The sequence below is a fragment of the Onychomys torridus genome, chromosome 21 (assembly GCF_903995425.1).
Source record: "Onychomys torridus chromosome 21, mOncTor1.1, whole genome shotgun sequence".
Classification (NCBI taxonomy): Eukaryota; Metazoa; Chordata; class Mammalia; order Rodentia; family Cricetidae; genus Onychomys; species Onychomys torridus.
Window position 1 is genome coordinate 52,817,553 of NC_050463.1, and position 21,241 is coordinate 52,838,793.

The window sequence follows — 21,241 nt, forward strand, 5'->3', positions numbered from 1 at the left end:
TGAATGGATGATGGATAGAGGGAGGGAGAAGGGCGAGTAGATGGATGATAAATGGATGGATATACAGATGATAGATGAATGGATGGGTGAATCTTCCAAGCAATTTCTTTGGTAAGCCTGTGGTAGCAGGCATGCCTACAGATTGTCATGGTTCACTTGTGTGTTAATGAAGGTGGGGGTGGAGGGTTATATTGGTGAACTCAGCCTTAGCCAATGGTCATCCTCAGTTAGGAAAGACAGAAAGGTGGAAAGGTCAGTCAGGCCTTCTGGGTTATACATCTTTCTTTCAACAGAACCCAGACATGGAAGTGGATGAAAATGGTACCCTGGACCTGAGCATGAACAAGCAGAGGCCTCGAGACAGCTGCTGCCCAGTCCTAACACCCCTGGAGCCCATGTCCCCCCAGCAGCAGGCAGTGATGAGCAGCCGATGCTTCCAGCTGAGTGAGGGGGATTGCTGGGACTTGCCAGTAGACTACACTAAAATGAAGCCTCGGAGGGTAGATGAGGATGACCCCAAAGAGATTACCGTAAGTTCTTCTCCTTGACCCTACCTATATTTGCTACCATCCCAACCGGGCCTTGGTGAAGAAGAATCATTTGCACACTCTTCAAGAGAAAGTGCATTTTCTCCCTAAATTGGACCTTTAGCTGACAGGAACTTGAAGAACATTTGACTCGGGAAATGTATAATTGACACTGAATTGAGAGAAACAGACTATGGGCTCTTTCAAATTTTATTTTCTAATAAGTATGCATCATTACAAGTGATTTCTTCTAGGAAAATACAGAAAAGAGCATATTATTTTATTTTCAAAGAAAATTATCCTGCATTTTCCTAGGGCAATATAGGCAGGAGGGTCAAGAGTTCTAGGCCAACTTGAGCCATACAGTGAGACACAAGTTAATTGAAAAGAAAAGAAAAGAAAAACTTATTAACTGTGTGCTACAGAATATATACAGGTGCACCCACATGCAGAGCTCAGAGCAGGAAGTGAGATATTTTCCTGTGTTGCTCTGTGCCTTACTTCCTTTAGGCAAGGTCTCTCCCTGAACAGACTAGCCTGGCTTGCCAGTGAACTCCTGGGATTCCTTCTCCTTTCCCGGTGCTGGAGTTAACTGTACCCACAGCCATACCCAGCTTTCTACATGGGTGCCTAGGGTTCAAATGTGGGTCCTTGTGCTTGCAGGCAAGCCACTCTTATGCACTCAGCCATCTCCTCGGGAATTTCTTTTCTTTCTTTCTTTCTTTCTTTTTTTTTTTTTTTTTTTTTTTTTTGGTCTTTTGAGACAGGGTTTCTCTGTGTAGCTTTGGAGAGCCTTTCCTGGATTTCTCTCTGTAGACCAGGCTAGCCTCGAACTCACAGAGATCCACCTGCCTCTGCCTCCCGAGTGCTGGGATTAAAGCCGTGTGCCACCACCGCCCGGCAAGAATTTCTTTTCTTTACTAGAGACATTTTCCAATGCTCAAATCTGAAAGTTCTCACATCTTTATACTTTGAAAAAAAAAATGAGTAGACTAAGAAGCCCACTTATCAAACCAACACTGCCTTACAGTGGAAAAGGAACAAGTGGAGAGGCCTGCCTTTGAGCCCTGTTTGTTTTGGTTTTTTGCTGTGTAGTCCTGGCTGACCTCAAAGTCATGGTGATCTCCCTGCCTTCTCCTACTGAATGCTAGAGATAAAGGTATGCACCATCTCACTCAGCTGAGACTATGTCTTAGTTCCCTTTCTGCTGCGATAAAGCAACATGACCAAGGCAACTTACAATTGAAAGTGTTAGAGTCCATGGTGGCAGAGAGAAGGCGTGGCAACAGAACAGCTAAGAGCGCATGTCTCAAACCCCAAGTAGGTGTCAGAGAGTACATTGAGGGTGGCTGGAGGCTTTCCCAGTATCAAAGCCCGCCCCCAAAACACACCTCCAACAAGGCCACACCAATCCTTTCCAAATAGTTCCGCCAACTGGTGATATGATCCTGTGGGGGGCATTCTGATTTAAATTACTTTAGGCTCTTATTTTCAGTCTTCAAACTGAATTAAGTATTTAGGCATCGTAAAAATGGGATCAAATTTGAGTGGCAACCTAAATTTAAGCATTCTTTTTTTTCCACAGTTAAGCCTTGACCATCAAGAAAGAAATGATAGTTGAATCCCTGAATTTATTTTAATTAAATTAAGCCTCCCTCCAGTGACAAAAGCTTCATGGTAGACTGTCTTAGACATAAACGTGCCTTTTAATTTAAATTACAACATTAATGTAGTTGCTCTTCCATTGCCTTGACATAGAAAAGTACATGTCGGTAAAACACTAACTAGTGACTAGCAAAAAGTCCACTCTAAAATGTTTTCAGGCAGAATATTAGATTTACAGGTCCCTGTTAATAAAAGATGTCCCCTATATTAGCCATGCACATAATAGCTCTTTCCTGGACACTAGATACAAAAACAACCAGGTGAAGTGGTTTCTCTGGCTGCTAAAACATCCACTAGTTCTGAGCAAGAGTCCTGTAAAATTTTAGCAGCCCATGGACAGTTCAACTTGCGTTCTCAGAAGAGCCCCTTATCACAACAGTGATATATTTGAGTTTTAAAAAGAAGAGAGGCAAAAGAACAGACAGCCTGTGAACCTTTGGCTGATGAGTTGTGTTGCTGTATGTGGTTGTGAAGCTGTGTTCTGTCTACAGCCAGAAGACTTGGACCCATTCCAGGAGGCCCTGGAAGAAAGAAGGTATCCAGGGGAGGTGACCATCCCAAGCCCCAAACCCAAGTACCCCCAGTGCAAGGAAAGCAAAAAGGACTTAATAACGTAAGCATATCATAAGGTGACATGCTGGCTCTTAATTCTCCCTTCTCTGGCTTACTTTTAAAGCACAGACATATATGCCTTGCTGTTTGAGCATGCACATTCATGGCCCAGGAATCTCCAGCTGCCAGTTGAGCAGAGCCAGAGGCTGCCTTGCACCTGCTTGTTCTCAATGGTGCTCTACCATGTGAAGGCGTCATTTCATTTAACCCTGTACATTTTGCAGCTTTCTCCAGGGTGCTTAACTCCCCTTGCAGACATTGCAGCTAAACTGGAAACAATGAAATTTTTTTAAGTTTTTTTAAACATACTTACTATTCTGGCTGTCTTTGTTTTTGTTTGGTGGCAGATGTCCAACTCCAGGGTGTGATGGGAGTGGTCATGTGACTGGTAATTACGCCTCACACAGAAGGTGTGACTTCATTTTTTCTCATGGTGGATTCTGTCTTTTCAATTTATTGTTTTCAGCTTACCTCAACAATGCTGTCAAAGTACAAATGTTGAATTCTGTGTCAACCCTCTGAGTGCTGTATGCTGCTCTTCAAAAACATGATAATTTACATGTTACACAGTGACTGACCATTAGACCACTGAATTTGCAAAATTCTTCTTAAAAATTTAAACCAAAGAGAACATGTATTTTGTTGTAATTTTTAAAATTATTAACAGAAATGCTTTCTTAGACATATGTTTGATGATATTCAGAGTTAATAGTATAACATTTCAGTATACAGCACTTGGCCCATTGCTCTTCTGCATTGAACTTTTTTATTTTCAACTTTGTGTTGTGTTGTTTGGGCTCTGCTTGCTGCCTAGGGGTTCACTCACTGTGTTTCCTGGCCTGTCTTACAGTCTGTCTGGCTGCCCCCTGGCGGACAAAAGCATTCGAAGTATGCTGGCCACCAGTTCACAAGAGCTCAAGTAAGCATTAAAAAATCTCTTTGCTGTTAGTTCACAAAAAGTAGTGTGCTGTTTGAAAGTGAATTGTCTGTGAAGGAGTCTCCAGTGACATTTCTGCCTGATTTATTTGGATGGTCTCTAGTTCCTTTGTATCACAACCTTTCTATCTGGAATTTCTTGTCTTCAGATAAGCATGCACTCCCAAGGAAAAATGTTTCAGAGTTATGCAAACTTTTAGAAAATTACTGTATAACATTTTAAAAATTGATGCCTAGGATAAAAATCTACCTGGGAGATTTTGTGTTCTTCATTATGAACACTGCCCAGGCCAGTGACAGTTCAGCTCAAGATCTATGTGGTGTTGGCACACACACACACACACACACACACACACACACACACACACACACACACACAGAGTAGCCCTTCATCTCCTCTGTGTTGTAACTTTTAAACATAAATCTGGCAAAACTGTGAGCCCAGTGCCAGCACCAGCAGACTGAGGCTGTTTTCTTTTGTAATCAAGTACACCAAACTCAGTTCCAAGGAGACCATAGAAGGAGCCAGTGAAAGTATGAAGAGAGAGCATTGAAACCTTACCCACTCTAGTCAGTGTGGACTTTGAGGTGTCTGTAAGGATGAAAGGCCAAACTTGACAGCACAGCATGATGTCAGGAGCTGCCCCTCAAGTGATAGCATTTGCTTACCTGACCTTTCCTACCACTGTGTTCTGTGCTTGGCTGGGAAGAGGCTGCCCCCTCCTGACCATCCTGTCCCCTGACCCCATGTCCATAGTCCAAGGGAGACCTGAGTGCAGCCTTCTGTTTGACACCCATATCATTTTTTTCAGGCTCCCTGTCCAGGGCCCTAGTGCCATAGACCACCTGCTCATGTTCAGTGACTTCCTGAACTAGCCCTCCTGTCGCACACAGGACTCTTGCCTTGCCGTTGTCTTCCTGAACTAACTGTAAGCAGCTGGAGGGCTTCCTCTTGTCTGACAGTCTAGAAGCATTTAAACCAATGCCTGATGGACAAATAGCTTTAGCACCTCAAAGCAACAGCCTTAGGAGGAACAATCCGGCACACTTTGCTCAGGCATCTTTTTGTCATGGCTTCAACCCACATTTCCCTCATGGTCAAAATGTGACCAACTGCACTTGGATCTTGGCCAGCACATCAGGATGTGGCATCATTCTCTTGGCTCTCTTGGTGAGGAACTCTTTGCAAAAGCCTGTTGTGTCTCCAGTTGCCATGGGCCGCCTGTAAACAAGAGACTAGCTTTTGTGCTTTTTGTGCATTCTGGCTGCTTAGTGTCTTGAGACCTGGGACCAGAGCATCTTTCTGGCAGTGTAGTTCACATTGGCTTATATCTCTTAGTGTTGGGCTTGATATTTTCAGTCATCTAAAATTTCAGGCAGACCTGCCGTTTCTTCAGACCACAATTCTCCTTGTCTCATTTCATCTCGGGAGGTGACTGGTCCTCTCATCTGCATCCCGAGGGAAGGAGCTGCACTCCCGTCTTCTAGACAGAGTAGTCTTGGCCGGCACCCTCCCTTTTGCTTCCTGCCAGGAAGTTGTACCTTCCAGAAAACAGACGCTTTTTGCCTGGTTTTGGTTAGTCCTTTTTTGCTTGATCTCTGCTGGGAAATCTAAACTCGACTAATTTCCTAAAATGATCTGTTTCTGTTAATGGAACTTCAAAACTAAAGATTTGGTGTCTTCTTTAAAGAGACTAAAATTTAAACCATCATTTTTTACTTGACAATATGTCCTTCATACACAAATAAATAAATAAATAAATAAATAAATAAATAAATAAATAAATAAATACACTATCATGATAGCCTTTTATCTTGGCCTTTTCATTGATGACTCTCAGTCCATCATTTCTTTGCGGAGGTCAGAAGGATTTGCTGGGGAGCTTTCTCAGACAGCAGCACAAGTCGCCCTCTTTGAGCTGTAGAGCAGCTTAGAGTGACTCACGGTTATGGCAGTGTGTTAATATTCCTGAAAGCCCAGGTCAGTTTGTACAGTAGCATTTCACCTGAATGAGAAACTGAGTTGAATCCGTGGTTATTATTCATACTACACACTCTACTTCTCAGTAATGATGTTAGAAAGTGGGTCCCAACGACCTCAGATACCACTTGGGTATTTTTTTAGAAATTTTCCTCCTATCATTTCTAATACTGAAATTTTGTAAGTGACCCCTTAGATGAACATTCTTAGCCATGAACAAGAAAGTTGTCCAAAACCCATTGACCTTTACTCTTAGACTTCATAGATAGCACTCTGCTCATTCATCCAGAACAGCCACTGTGGGATAGTTATAAGAAGAAATCGGTGATTTTTATGCTTAATTATGTACAATGTGTAAACTGAAAAATGTATTAAACTGTTACATGAATCTTACCAACACTGTGGAATGGCTCCTGGACCCCTTGTGACCCTGTTATACATATCACATGTCCTGGGGGGAGGGAGACTTGAGGGCAGAGAAGGGAAGACTGTTGAGCCAAGTACTTCCCTACCCACCCTGCATGTGAGATTGCAGCCATAGCAGCAAAGAATCTAACTGTAAGAAGTAAGGTGACCTTTGAGGAGAAGCTGCCCTAATGTAAAATCTTATTCTAAAGGTACTTTTCTCCTTTTGAAATGTCATTTTCTAAAATTCTCCAAAGTGCCACATGAAAGGCAGCCATAGCTTTGCTGCCTCTTTGAAGAACCATAGCCTCTTGGCCAAGGACCCTTTCCTATATGGGAGTCATGTTCACTGGCAGACACTGGCAGGTGCTGGCCTCTGTGGGGTTTTAGCCATCTCAGTAACCAGTCTAAGCCAAGAAAACCAGCTTCAGACAGGGACCATGGGCTTGCTTGCAGTGGCCCCAACTAAACAGGCTTCCGTTTACACTTCAGTCAGATATAATGGAATTCAAAAATTAGAATGTATTGGCTTTAACCATACACACACAATGAATACACAGGTCAGTAGCTGATAAACTGGACTACTCAGGGAATGGCTCACTGAGTCCCTGTGAAAGAGGTAAAGCAAAAAAGGCCTGTCTCCTCTCTGCCCCTTTGATGTATGTTGGTGCTCTTTGGGAAACCCTCCCCAATATAAACTCCTAGGATCCAGCCTAGGGCCACCGGAGAATTCAAAGCCTGAATGCTAGACCATGACAAGTATCCTTAGGAGTTCCCTGCCCTGAATCTTCTTTCCATTTCCTCTTCTGCGGGAGTGTGGATGGGTGGGATGAGTAAGTGGAAACATTCATCTTAATCACCTGTAACTGGATACACACACACCACAACCCAAATAAACAGTGAACAGAGATCTATGCTGTGCAAACATCATAGTTCTCCAGACACAGCTTAGCTCTGCTGTGTGTTTGTGCCTCACTTCCTTCAATATAGATTATAGTAAAGTTCACAGAGTAAAAATTCAGATTCAGCTAATACAAAAAAAGCAAGTATCATGATCACAACCTACTTTTTTGTGGAGAACATATTGTAACATGAAATGCGGAGGTTAGACCCTCTAGCCTAGCAGAAAGTCATCTCTTCCATGCCTCAGTTTCTTTATCTGTAGCCTGGACTAGCACTGGGGTAGCTCAGTCAGCATTCGGTGGATGTCAATATAACCAACAGTGTCAAGGTCCAGCAATCCCTGGGTCTTTAGAAAACATCCACCAGCCGGGACTCAGAAAAGAGGAAATTAACAAGGTAATTGATGTTTCTGAAATGGCAACATCCCTTGCTCTTTGAAAAATCACTGAAATGAGAACTTCATTCACTCAAAGATCTTTGGAAAAAAAACTTACCATCATATTCTTTAAGGCATTTGGTAGCACACACCTATAATCTCAGCACTCTGCTAAAGCAGGAAGATGGCAAATTCAGGGCTAACCTGGGCTACACAATGAGACCTTGTTAAGAAGAAGAGGGGGCAGGAAGATGATGATGATGATGATGTTGATGTTAGAAAAGAAAGGACACTGTACGGGTACATGGTTAGATAGTGTGAGGAGGTAGGAAATCTGAAAGCCTGCATGGAATGTTCTGATGTACTATATCAACATGTCCAATAGTGTGCTCTATAAGCCAGTTTTATCATGTGTTTCTATTGTGACTGCTTGTTCTTTGCAGTATGAATCATCACAGTTCTCATATGTTCCTCATTTAACCCTTATATCCAAAGCTCTGCCAGCCACCTTGGCCCACTGTCATCCATGTCCTCACATCCCAGGGTTCCTTTGGAAACAAAGACAGTCTAGAACCCACTGAGTTCACAGACTTCTTATACTGAAGTCAAACCATGAGAAGACATTTTCATAGATTACTCAGATTGGGTGAAATTCATTCATTCATTCATCCATGTATTGTTCAGTCATCTCAAACATATTCAATTCATACCTAGAGATAAGACACAACTTCAACCCCCACCCCCCACCCTGGAAGCCATGTCCATGTACTCACAACAGACCAAAGAGAAACTCTACACTAATCCAGGGATCATCAGAAGACAAGCCAAACAAGAGAAGAAGGGGTGCTAGATTATTAGGACAGGCCAAAAAAGTACTGTAAGATCAGGTGAATGTAGGCTACATTTGTGGGGACAGCCAAGGCAACCTAGCAAATAATGAATATTGGGGGTACATTCACAACAAGAAGTGTGTGTGTAGTAGGCACTAATTCTGTGCTACAAAATAACTTGACCAACCTAGGGAAGAGGATCCAACTAAAAATGACAGCTAGAGATGACAGCAAAGGTATAGTCTATGGCAAGGTATTAGACATCGTCCTAAGACTCGAGCTACAAGCAGTATCCTGGAATGATAGCACCCAGAGACTGAACTATAGCAGAAGGATGGAGGAGGGTGTGTCCACAAGAGACTCCTGGAGAGGGGAGAATGGTGGCCTGGGCTTGGGAAATCCTGAGAGTTTAAATCGAGTAGCTGCCCTGATTTCCAGTCCTCCACAGAAGGAAAAGGGAACACGTATGACAAAGATAACTCCCACCTTCTAGCACTCCATCTATCATGCCTGGGTCTGCAGCCACGTGGCCAGGGAGTACGTAGCTATCATGAATTAGAATGTGGGCCAGTATTGAAACAATGACTGCTCATAGGAAACCAGTAATAACCATTCTTGGCAGTAAGGTGGTTTTCAAGGCAGGATGTGAGGTAAGCCATTCATGTGCTTGCGCTTGTGGGAGATGCCTTGGCACCATCTGGAGGGGCAGTAGGTTTAGCCAGTCTGAGAAGGCCCACCTTCAAACTATCATCTCCATCTTACACATAAAATGAAGTCCTTAAAATATTTCAGTAACATCTTATCCTTTTTAAGAATTTTATTTTATATGTATGAGCAAAAAACGCTCATCTGCTATGCTCGTGTACTATGTGTGTGCCTGGAACCCACAGAAACCAGAAGAGGGCATCAGATCCCCTGGAAATAGAGTTATAGGCCATTGTGAGCCACCATGTGAGTGCTGGGAATTGAACCTGGGTTCCAAGGAAGAGCAACCAGTGCTCTTGACTGGACTGCTGAACCACCTTTTTAGCTCCATCACCATCTATTAAAAACAAAACAAAACAAATAATAAACACAGATAAGATCTCCCAAAGTCTTATACAACAGTGAAAAAAGTCAAGCAAAAGTTAAACCATTCCTGAATTTCTCAGTGGGGACCTGCCTTCCCAGGTTGGCCAGGGACTCACTTGAAATATCAGCAAGTTCATGAAAGGGAGCCTGGCTTCAGCAGACACTTGCATCTTACTCACCTTAAATTGGCTACATTTTCTGGTTACCTACTGTGAATATCTTTGCACTGCAACAGTTCACCTGCTAAGCCTGGACTTAGAGAGGGGAGCTTTGGGTCTTTCTTCTACAGGGGACCGCTTGCTCTCCATCCTTCACTTAGAGCTAACTGGGTAGTTGTTAGGTTTTCATCATGACAAACTGGGGAATATATTAACTTCTGAGTCAGATCTTGAAGTACATGTCACTGTTCACATAGAAATTATGAAGCATTCAATTCAGATATCAAAAACTACTGAATGATGCTGCTTACCTGAAAACAAAGTGTCATTAGCTGTTTCTCATTTGAAAAAAGTGTTGAAATTATATAGTGTATTTGATGCATAGTAGCCAAATGAAAATTTTGTATTTCTTTTAATTTTGAAAATGTACTTTTAGAAGTATTTTATATATATTTGCATTTTATTGTTATAAGTATAAATTTACTTATATAAATTTATACACACACACACACACACACACACACACACACACACACACACCGTGATTGTTGCACTAGACATTTTCCTTTCGTGATACACAGTTGACTGAGTGCTCTTCATATTTCATTGCTTGTTACATGGGCCTCTCCTACTTACTAAGAATGAGCCTATTTCTATCTTATCCTGGGCTCTTCTGGGGTGATTCTGAGAAGCAAGAGCCTTTAGAATTCTGGGGACTTTGGGCCCATACCAGATGCCAGGCACCATGCAGAGTGAAGTGCAAGTCCCTGGAACAGAAAACCTAGTCATTCATAGGCAGTTATGCTCGAGTTTAATTGTAAATATGAGTTTTTAATCTTATAGAGACTTCACTAATTCATAGTTTTCTAGGGAAAATGAACAAAATTGTAAATAAAGTAGATATTCCCTTTGGAAATTTATTGACAAGAATTTTGGAGAATTGTTGTCCTGACACATTCAGGAGAGGCCATGATTCTCTTCCAGCCTTTTCTGGATTGGAATTTTTGACAGATAGAGCAGAGACTGCTTTCAGGCATGTCAGTACTGGGGAGCACCACTGGGTTTAACTTGTCTGCATGTTTGATATGCTTAAACACTTCTTTTTAAGCATGGCCTGTGCTCTCTCAGAGTGACAATCTGATGATGCTCATATATAATGTGCTCTGGTCCTCTGCAGCATTTTTCCATATCATTCTTCTAATTGCTGAGTTTCATCTGACTCCGAGTACCATAAGCTCATACATTTTTTGTATTTATAATTAAGACATGTAAACTCCTGATTCCCTATGAAAAGAAATGAAGAGCACCCTAATCATACAAAATGATTTTATAGCTGCTCCTATTTGATTTTTTTGGGGGGAGGGGATCCAGTGCAAATGCCTTCTGATAGGTGGAATACAATTTGACCGTGAAATGAGTGACTACGTACTATCTGACAGAACTTTCTAAAATGACAGAAGGTCCATTGTACACGGACCCACATAGTAGACACAAGCCACCTGAATTAAGTTACTGGACCTGGGGACTGAATTCTTAGTTGTGTTTACTTTTTATTAATCTCTGGGGCTGAGGATTTCACGTCATTTGTGGAGTGCTTGCCTAGCATATATTAAGCTCTGGGTTCATCTTCACCACTGCATAAATAAAGGATGGTGGTAGCCCATGCCTGTAATCCCAGCAGAAAGATCAAGAGTTCAAGGTCATCCTCAGCTACATAATGTGAATTTATTAATCTAAATATCCCATAGATCAAGTGAGATCCATGTCAGATCTGCTTCTTTTACATTGTCTACATTGCCCTTATTCATTTTACATTCTAATCAATATGTGGGAGTATTTCATTTCTGCAGCTGACTAGCTAATATATTGTTCAATATCTTAGTCCTTGATGTTTTTGTTACACTATTAGTGAGTGGCAAATAAATTAATGTTCATTTGTATGTTGTTCCAGGCAGATTGAAACCAAATATGACATAAGTTTCATGGTATTACTTTTCTTAAAGGAATCTTTGCATGCTAAATAGGACCTATAAGAGAGTAATTCATAACTTAGAGTGAAGGCTCAGTTCTTTTATTTTGGGTTTTGTTATCCAACTTTATTATGTTCAAGCATGTACACAAGTCTGATTTGAGCTAACCAGATGTAGTAAAAAGCTTCAGGACCCTTCTAGTGATTGCCAATGCATCTGCCGATTATGTCAGGCTTTTCTCACCCTTCCACTCAGATCTTGAGTGTTCCTTTCTGGAGCTTGTATTGACCAGTAAAATAAGTCTTCCTTTAAGAACGGTTCTGCAGGAAAAGGCCAGTGCTACTCATGGCCCACTTTTCACTCATGTTTAAGTTATAATGCATTTATAGAATATAGAATGCAAATACACATGGCTGGTGTAATATACCTTTCTGATTATTATTTTATTTGGGTGTGTGCACATGTGTATGTATGTATGCATATGTGTGTATGTATGTGTACAAGTGCATATGTTTGGAGGTCAGAAGTGAGAGTCAGTTCTCTCCTTCCTCTGTGCATTCCATGGATCAAATAGCAAGTGTATTACTCCCTGAAGCATTTTCTCAGTCCTAAAATAATGTTCAGTGTCATAGGCAGTAAGGAGCATGTGAGTTGGCTGGCCTGTGCAGACACTTAGGTAGGCATGTTCATGTGACCCAATCCCAATCTGTCCCCACCCTAGCACCATACCAGCATAAATGGCTGCTTCTCATTTCATCTCCATCCTTCATACTGTCTTCCTGTAGTGTCATCCTGGGTGAGATGCTTAAGTAGGAACTTGATTAGGATTTGAAAATATACACAGTGTATGTGAAAGACTCTGGGGACTTTTGAAGTTGGACTGAATATATTTTGCAGTATGATATGGCCGTGAGCCTATGGGGGCCAAGGAATGAATATGGCAGTTTGAATGAGAATAGCAACCATAGACTCCTATATTTAAACACAAGATCCCCAGTTGGTAGAGCTATCTAGGAAGGATTAGGAGGTGTGGCCTTGTTGGAGGAGGTGTGTCATTGAGGGCAGGCTTTGAAGTTTCAAAAGCTTATACAATTTCCAGTGTCTTTCTCTATCTTTGCCTAGTGTTTATGGATTGAGATGTTAGCTCTAAGCTACTGCTCCAGTGCAATGCCTCCCTGCCTGTTTCCACGCTCCCCAACATGATAGCCATGAACTCTAGCCCTATGGAACTGTAAACCCCAAATTAACCCCTTTCTTTTATAAGTTTCCTTAGCCATTGTGTTTTGCCACAGCAATTGAAAATTAACTAAAACTATTGTATAAAACTATTGACTACTGACATATGTGTCACAGTTGAGGAAGAAAATACACCATTTGCTAAGCAAGGAGATTTTAAATGACCCTCTGAGTATAAAACTAATACAAATTCAAAAATGATAAAAAACAAAGACAAGAAAACATATTAATAATCAAATGTTGGTTTTTTGATTAGTTATGATCTTGTAGTGTACCTTTCTGCTTGCTTAACAGAGAATCCATGCTCTTACATTTGGTGTTGTGTAACATAGGAGCACATTTCCAAAGCTTCCATCTTAAGAAGGCAGTGTGAGAAACCTAAACACTGGTACCCAGTGTTGCTTTTGCAAGTGTCACTGGTGAGGACTCCTGCCTCACCTGCACATCTGGTATGTGCTCCTTTAGGGCTGAGACCCTCATGGGTAGATCCTGACCACAAGTGGGGCATGACATATGTCCTAGTTAGCTTTTCCATTGCCATAATAAAACTGATCAACAGCAACTTGAGGATGAAAGAGTTTATTTCAGCTTACAGGTTATGGTGTAGCTTTAAAGGAAGTCAGGAGCTTAAGCAGGATCCCAGAGGCAGGAACTGAATCACAGAATACAGAGGAATTCTCATTACCAGCTTACTTTCCCCTGGCTTTCTCAGCTACCATGTTTGTGTAGCCCCGGCCCTTCTTTTCAGAAATGATGTCACCCACAGTGAGTTGAGCACTCCACTAACTATCAATTAAGAAAATGACCCTACCAACATACCCACTGGCCAATATGATGGACAATTCCCAATTGAGATTGTCTCTTCCCAGATGTCTAGATTTGAGTCAAATTGACAAAAACTATGACATTTACCACAGGTAGTCATTTATGTGTCATACCTGGTTTTAGGAGACTCCTTGTCACAGTGTATAAGCCAAGCCCTCCCCTCCTCACTTCTGACATTTGGAAGACCACAGATGGAGTATACCAACAAAGTCAGTGCAGGGGGCAAGGAGAAGGTCTCAGAACACATGGCAGTTGGATCCACTAAAAGATTGTCAGTCTTTATTGAAGAGCTTTCAGGAAAAAGGTGACATTGCCTAATGTGGTCTCCCAATTCCCTCTGGTGTCAGGAAAGTAGAGGAACTCCATGGAGATAGGGAGTTGGCAGTGGAACAGAGGACAGTAAATGGGAAGGGGATGTGCCCCAGAAATAAGGGTCCAGGAGACAACTGGTACTGATGGAGCATCAGTTTCCCCTCAACACAGATGTAGACAGAACTGAGTTCCAAAAATCAAAATTGGATCTCTGACTCTCTGTGATCCACCAACTATTGGGGACTGTGTAGGTGCTATTGAACCCTATGTTTTCTTTAATTCACAAAGGAAGAAAAAGTACCCAATCTTGAAGAGTCATGAAATAGGACAAGAAAGTGGAACCAGCAGTACTCTTAGTCTGCTTTGTGGATTCTCTCTCAGACTCAAACTTTACCATAAGAACCATAGGAAAGAAAGAATGAAAAGTATTGTCTTTGTGGATATTGATTCCTGGAATAATAGGTCAAATGTTGGCAGCCTGAGCTTTTGCCATGACTAGTGTCCATCCAGGCTTAAGTCCATTACTGCCTGATGCATGTAGGGTACAGGAACAAGGGAGAGTAATGATGATTCCCCCAAAAGAAAGGTGCAGGTGCTTATTTTCAGAATATTTCACCTTGAGGCCTGAAATCCAAGTACCCCTTGATTCTTCAAGTAACCATTTAAATTGTATACATCCTTGAGAAAGGTATGATATGTTCTGTCCCCTTGCCATGCAGGCATATATCCTTGAAGTGATTTTCATAGCTTTCTGTTTATCATAATCTAGTCTGTCAACAAAAGCACAATAGCATGATTTCTGCTCTCAACTGCATCTCCCATCATCTTGCACTCATAGACACCTAGGATTTCTGACTTCTTCCAGTAGACAGCATTTGCCCTTTTGCCTTGGAGTCATCTGTGGCCTATGACATATACTAGAGAGTAGTTTCTATACATGTGTTCTCCCATAAATTCAACCCATTGCTATATACCAATGACTAATAAGTTATTAATGAACAAAATGAAAATATTCTTACTGTACAACTCAATTTTGTGAGACTCCAGAGAATTTTTGAAGAACTGTTGAAAGCAATGGATGGGTCAATGCACAGACTAGCCAGTCTTGAGAATTCTAGCCACTTCTAAGTGGTAAAACTTGGAAAGGTTATCCAGGAAGTTCACCAATATCTTGTTGCTTGGGTGGAAATAGACCCAAGATTATGGGCATCATGATGACATTGTCTGCTGAAGGGACACAGAGCACTGGTCATAGTGGCATGCAAGTGGAACCCAGGTGCAGTGTTACAAGGAGGTGACAAAATGGTGGCAAATACAGAATGATGCTACATCACATTCTGCTGCCACATAAACATCTCAGCCCTTAACCAGGACTAACAGCTACTGAGTAAAGAGTGGAGGATACACAGACATTGTTGACTGCTAGATCAAACACTGGGATGACAGTCATGTCCTTGACCATCAAGAAAACCTACTTGCCCTTCAGCATTATGCTCAGATCTTCATCTACAGTGTGTCACTGCACAGACAAGATAGCCAGTGTCAACTGAAATCAGCAGAGTGATATTCTTATCAGAACAGAGGCAGTCTTTAAAATGTGAAGAAGCAATGCGGCATGACTCCTCTTCCTCTATGAGTAGCTGGCCTGAACTGTTCTGTAGAGCAGGAAGCTGAGACTTCCTGGAATCAGCCACTGGGACCTTTGCATTGAAACTCACATGTGCTTACCAAGTCTCAAGAACTGGGTTATTTGCGGGAGCAGTGCGATGGAAATCCAGATATTCTGAACATTCCCTCTACCCTGAGGTGAGTTGAATAACCTCTTGACTCTGCCCTCTGTCTTCTCTCCCCAAGCCCCACATCTTGGTTGAGAGTTCCTGGGTGCTTGCTTATCTTACTGCAGGTTCATCCATTAGATCACTACCCTCCACCATCATTCACATATTTACTAGGCTAAAAATAACAGGCAGGTCAGAGCTTTTCTGCTTAAAAGTTGTCAGACCGAGTAGCCTTGAGTGTACACTACATCCCAGAGCCTGTCACCCAACACTGAAAAGTGTATCTATTGGGTTTTCTGGTTCTTTTTGCTCATTTTAGTTTAGGTCATGTGTGTGGGACAAGGTCTCTGATAATTCAGTAGAAGGTAAGACTCCTGATTCTGGGACTTGGACCTGCTGTCCAGTGCTCTCTATACCCAGAACCCACATGGTACATAACCACACTGGACTTTGAATAGACTTCAGTGGATGGTCAAACTACCACTTCTAGTTGGTCTACTAAATCTGGCCTTCCTCAAGGGAACTCTTTACGCAAATGATGGTGACAGGTTCATGGTTGAGTTGTGGTTCTACCAAATCACACTGCCAAGATTATGCTACAGTGCCTGACATCTGTCTTTGGGGGCCTTGAGGATTATGACCTCTCTCTGGGGGAAATGTTTCTTTTTCTTCCTTCTATTCATGACCAGAGCTGTTGCTACAGAAACCACTCCAGTACCACATGGGCATCAAAAAGAGCAGCTGCTGAGACCAAGTAGAGACAGTTTCCACTACTGTTTTTTTTTTCTCTGAATATTTCCCTTAAATTTTTAGTTCACTTGTTTAATTTGCACTATTAAGGTCTCTTTAAAGGTCTAGAGGTGTATCTGAATGTGAGTGATCTGAGGGAAATTGCACATCCCCACGCCACCTGTACAGAACATTTGTGGCCTGAGTCCCTCAGCTGAAGGCCACAGTAGGGCAGGAAGCAGAGCCAAGGTTAGCACAGACCAAAATCCAGACATCCAAAGTCAGAGCATGGCTTGACTGTCTCACCCCTGTAGTCCTAGTGAGCTGTCCCTCTTTCTCATTTCCACCTGCAAAGTTATTGCAGTGCCAGCAGCTTGTCCATCATAAAGATCAAATGAGTGATGTCTACACAGTACTTGGAATGGCACTTGATGCCCAGAAGAGCTGTGTCTATTAGCTCAGTGAATTCAGATTGGCACACAGAGAGACCAGAACCAGCCCAGAGTAGCAGAAGAGCCAGGCTGAAGAAGCCCTGAGATCATTTGGAGGGAGGGGACAGGTAGTGTCAAGGGAAAGTGACCAAGGTGATTAGCACTCTAAAATTAACCCAATTCCAACAAGGACTGAAATAAAACTTTTTACATTTGAAACTTCAACAACCAAGATCAAAATATTTCAAAGATAAAAGAATTCCATTTCCTAATATGTCTTTTTCTCACTCTTGTCTAATAAGGTTCAATTTTAAAACTCTTATATCAGACTTGCAAATCAGGTTTAAAATCATCAAATAAAAATGCCCATCAGCCCGTCAAATTCACTTCAGATCTAATCCTCATTTACCACCACCCCACCCCAAATTCAGAAACATTTCCCAACTGGCATATTTTGATCATCTCTATTCTCTGTCATATCTTTATTTCTCAAACTACTTTGAATTCTTACTTCATTTCCTTCCTTATTTGGGTAGCATGTGTTTTAGGATGAGAACATAGTAGAAACTGAGGCACTTTTTGTTCCCCTGTGGCTAACGATCGATCAGATCCCTTTTCCCAGTGTTAGAGCCATTGAGAAAGCTTGTATCTGGCTTACACCTCTGTAGACTCGAAATGAGGCCAGCCTGGCTTTAAGGTTAGTCTATTAGACAATGGATTAACTTGTTCCTCAGCCTGCTTTTGGTACCTTCCAGAGTCTAACCTATTACTTTGGCTGTTAGTAACACATAGCACAGGGCATGTGGCATCCCTCATATAAAGCCCACTTTAATTCTTCCTGTGTATTTCAGCTGTGCTCTGCTGTCACTGTGGTGTCTGGGAATCTTTTACCTCAGGCTCAGACCCAGAGTTCTCTGCGGGAGATGACCTAGGCATCTTATACTTGCTAATTCTTCTTTCCTTACAGTGTTCCATTCCACTTCATCTACACACCTAGTGCAACCAGTAGTTAGATAGATGTCTGCTTTGTGCTGGGCCTGATGAGGAAAGAGGTGATTGAGAGTGGCCTTCTGGGCATGGTACCCCAGCAGCTCAGCTGGCCCAGGAACTCATTTTATAATGAAGAGCAAGGATTCAGAGATTCTGAACTCCATACTCTATCTTCCTGTCTACATGTGCTTCAATGTGTTAATAAAGCTTTCTGAATTCCAGTTTCCTTATCTAGAAAAAGTAGTAATAAGATTTGCCCCCAGCTTCACAAGGCTCTGTGGCCCAATAGATGTACATGTGTCTGTCTCTCTGCAGAGACTGGAGGTAATATCATGGTCATCGGCGAGAGAGACATGGCCTCGGAGCCACAGAGAGCATGGTTCAGACAGTCTAGAGTAACTCTCCTGGTAGCCGGCCCAGAAGTGCTCTGTTGCCCCATCTCTTCCAGCACCTTCAGGGCCATTTTTGTGTTGACCATGTTTCCTGAGCAAAGTGAAAGTTTGAACATTTACATCATCTGGTTTTCTATTCGTACAAATTCTTAGAGTTTTCTTATATTCATGGGAAACATGTTAACAAGACACAGAAGCAAAACAGCCGTGGCTGTTTAGTGGGAAGACAAATCCCTATTCCAGGTGGCTCGTGTGGGTCTTTCAGATGCCCGTCTCCTCTTCATGGGTGCTAGGTGACACAGGTGATTTTCAGTGTGTTCCTTTTGTTATTCTATGGCCTGTGGCAGAAGGCAGAGTGGGTGAGGCAGGAAGGCTATGGAGAGAACCAGAAAATCACATGTCTGGCTGAGTGAATGGTTCCTGCACCCTGCACACGCAGAAAGCTATCCCAGAAAGGTGATTTATCTCAGGCCATGACTTTCCAAGGTAAACATTTTACTTTAATAAATTTGCTGTGCTGCTTTCCACAAAGATGTGATGTTAACTCAGTCTTTTATATCCAGAGGAAGAAATATCATTAGCCTCCTTCTCTATCTACAATAGGCACTGCTGATCTGTATGGACACATGGTATCCCTTCTCTACTCCCTCTAGAGCAAAACAGTTCAGATTCTGCAATGGTCCTAGCTCAGCATGGTCTTACCCTCAGGGTAAGATATACACGTGCACATGCGCGCGCGCGCGCACACACACACACACACACACACACACACACACACACATACACACATACACACACAGAAGGATAAACCTAGAGTGATTCACCAGGTTGATGAGAGGATGAGGCCTGGGGCTCCAGGAGACCTCCTCCCAATGCACTTTCCAGAATTCTGCTCACTGGTTCTCTGGACCATTTTTAAAGTGACATAGGTCAGTCCTCTAGCTACCAAAAGCACAGAACTCCATGCTTTAAAGAAGGCATTGTGACAGGTGCAAAGAGAAGTACCCCAAACAGCCTTCACTTACACCAGACTCAAGAATGCTACCTGATCTCTAAGTCAAGGTGACTGGGACACCACCCTGGGGGACTGTGCCACAGTCTGTCCTGTCTACAGGGCAGCCTCTCTGTGTAGAGGCCCCAGAGTCCAAGATTCTGTGGGAGCCTGTGAGGAAGAGGGCTGGGGTTCAAACCTGAAGTTAAATGGATCCAAGCCTAGCCATGTGCTAGGGCTTGCCCTGCTTGAAGGCAGCTTCCTGTCTAGAGGATTCTGTTTGTGCATCTTCCCATTCTACACGCCCTTTAGAACACACAGTGAGATAAGCCCACTTCATTGCCATGTCTCCACCCTCCTTAGGGCATGCGGCCACCTACCCTCAGAGCCTCCCCATCCCTTCAACGCTGGCTGCTCAGCGCCTAGGAACCTGATCTAGCCTTTAAAAGAAAACACAAAAACCTTGCACATTGTAGAATCAGCCTGCACCACAGGGATGACTGAGGAAACAGGGAGCCTGGCAACCAGGTTGCCATAGCAACTTGCTCTCTCTTTCTGCTTCCCTCTGCAGCCTCAGGGCAGGCCTAGCCTGGCACAGTGTGCACAGAACAGGCAGGATGTAGACCGCCCCCGCTGCAGCAGGAGGTTTCAGAGCGTCCTCTCAGGCTAGCCACATTTGCCAGCCTCTTGAGCGGAAAGGAGGCCCTGAGGCCTACACCACATGGGCACTGACCATGGTACTCCCAACCGTATTTTCTGAGTGAATTCCCAGGCCTGCAGGACTCTGCTCCTTCTCTCCCTGTCTCACCCCCTTCTCTCCCCCATCCGTCCTTCCTTCTCTCTCCCTCTCCCTCCCCCACCTTGTCATACCTATTCTTCCCTTATAGCTTACATAAAGACAAATCATAAAAATGTGATTCTCTTCCTAAGAGACATAATTTTGGTATTAGGCAGGTGACATTTCTGTTAATTTGCATATTGGGGCAGCCACATCTTGAAATGATTGTCTTAAGAGTAGAATCCAAGGGTATTAAAGGGTCAGTAAGTAAAAATATGGTTAATATTTGTGATTGCTATGTCAGCAACCCACAACATGTTCTTTTATTTGGAACAGTTGATATTTAATGGCATATTGTGAATTTAATGAAGCCTGTGTACAGCAAAGACCTGAACCTCCATGTCTGCATTAATGAGGATATCTATATTTAATCACTAATCTTTTATTGCACAAAGACCCTGCAATGCTGTCCAAGTGCTGCTCCCTCTAGTTCTCCATCTCCCCGTGAGCCTATAGACTCTACTGCATTTGACATCGGCCCTCCCTTGACTGCCCTCCTACCATCGTCCTTCTGACAGCACTCGCTTCCTCTCCCCAGCCATGCTGCTTCCCCCTTTAGGACCAGAATGCTTGTTAAGCCTGAGCCAAACTCTCAACAGTAGAACTCCTGATAGGAGGGGAAGTATAGGAACAGACACTGCGGACTCTGGAACCAAGGTGGAGTGCCTCAGGTCCTGATGTGGTCCACCTGGGCACTGAGATTCCCTCCTTCCAGTGCTCATGCCTCTGGAGAATCTCTATGCTCCTCAACAGGTTGTAGTCCAGGCTACCCTCTTTCCTGTGCTGCTCTTCCAGCTGAAGTAGGGCTTCCTTCTGTGCCTTCCCCTGACCTTTTATTGCCATCATCATCTACAATGAGGAAGCCCTGGACATAACCAGCTATGTTTATAACACCCCTTCCTTGTTCTGTCAAAATTCCCATTGTCCTGGCTCTCTTTCCCCTAAATCTGTATTAAATAAATGTCCTTTGACAAATATCTGGGTTCTTATATGTGTTCTTCCTGGGCATTCTCCTCTCTCCCATGGATTCCTCTCTTTTCCCCAACTGAGGCCCCCTCATTCCTGGCCTGGATGTTGACTCAAAAGGCTTTCCACTTCATCCACAAATGTTTCCTTTGGCACTTCCTCTCTTTGCCTGCAGTGCATGTTCTCTCTCTCCACCCCTCTTTCTTCTCCACCTGCCCCTCCTCCCATGCATACATTCATACCTGGTGAAAAATGCTTTGACTCTCAAGATGAAGAGGTGGGCACTCTTCATCTTGGAAAAAAAAATCCCTACATGCTT

General features: G+C 42.9%; 1 protein-coding gene across 19 annotated transcripts in view; it reads left to right on the plus strand.

Moving 5' to 3' along the window:
* Myt1l (myelin transcription factor 1 like) overlaps window positions 1–21,241 on the plus strand; it is a 399,212-nt gene that overhangs the window by 327,537 nt on the left and 50,434 nt on the right. For all 19 annotated transcript variants that reach the window (XM_036170263.1, XM_036170272.1, XM_036170265.1 and 16 more), the window contains 3 exons: window positions 294–530; window positions 2,684–2,805; window positions 3,655–3,723. In XM_036170263.1, the coding sequence (XP_036026156.1) occupies window positions 294–530; window positions 2,684–2,805; window positions 3,655–3,723 (428 nt within the window). The remainder of the gene's footprint in view (window positions 1–293; window positions 531–2,683; window positions 2,806–3,654; window positions 3,724–21,241) is intronic.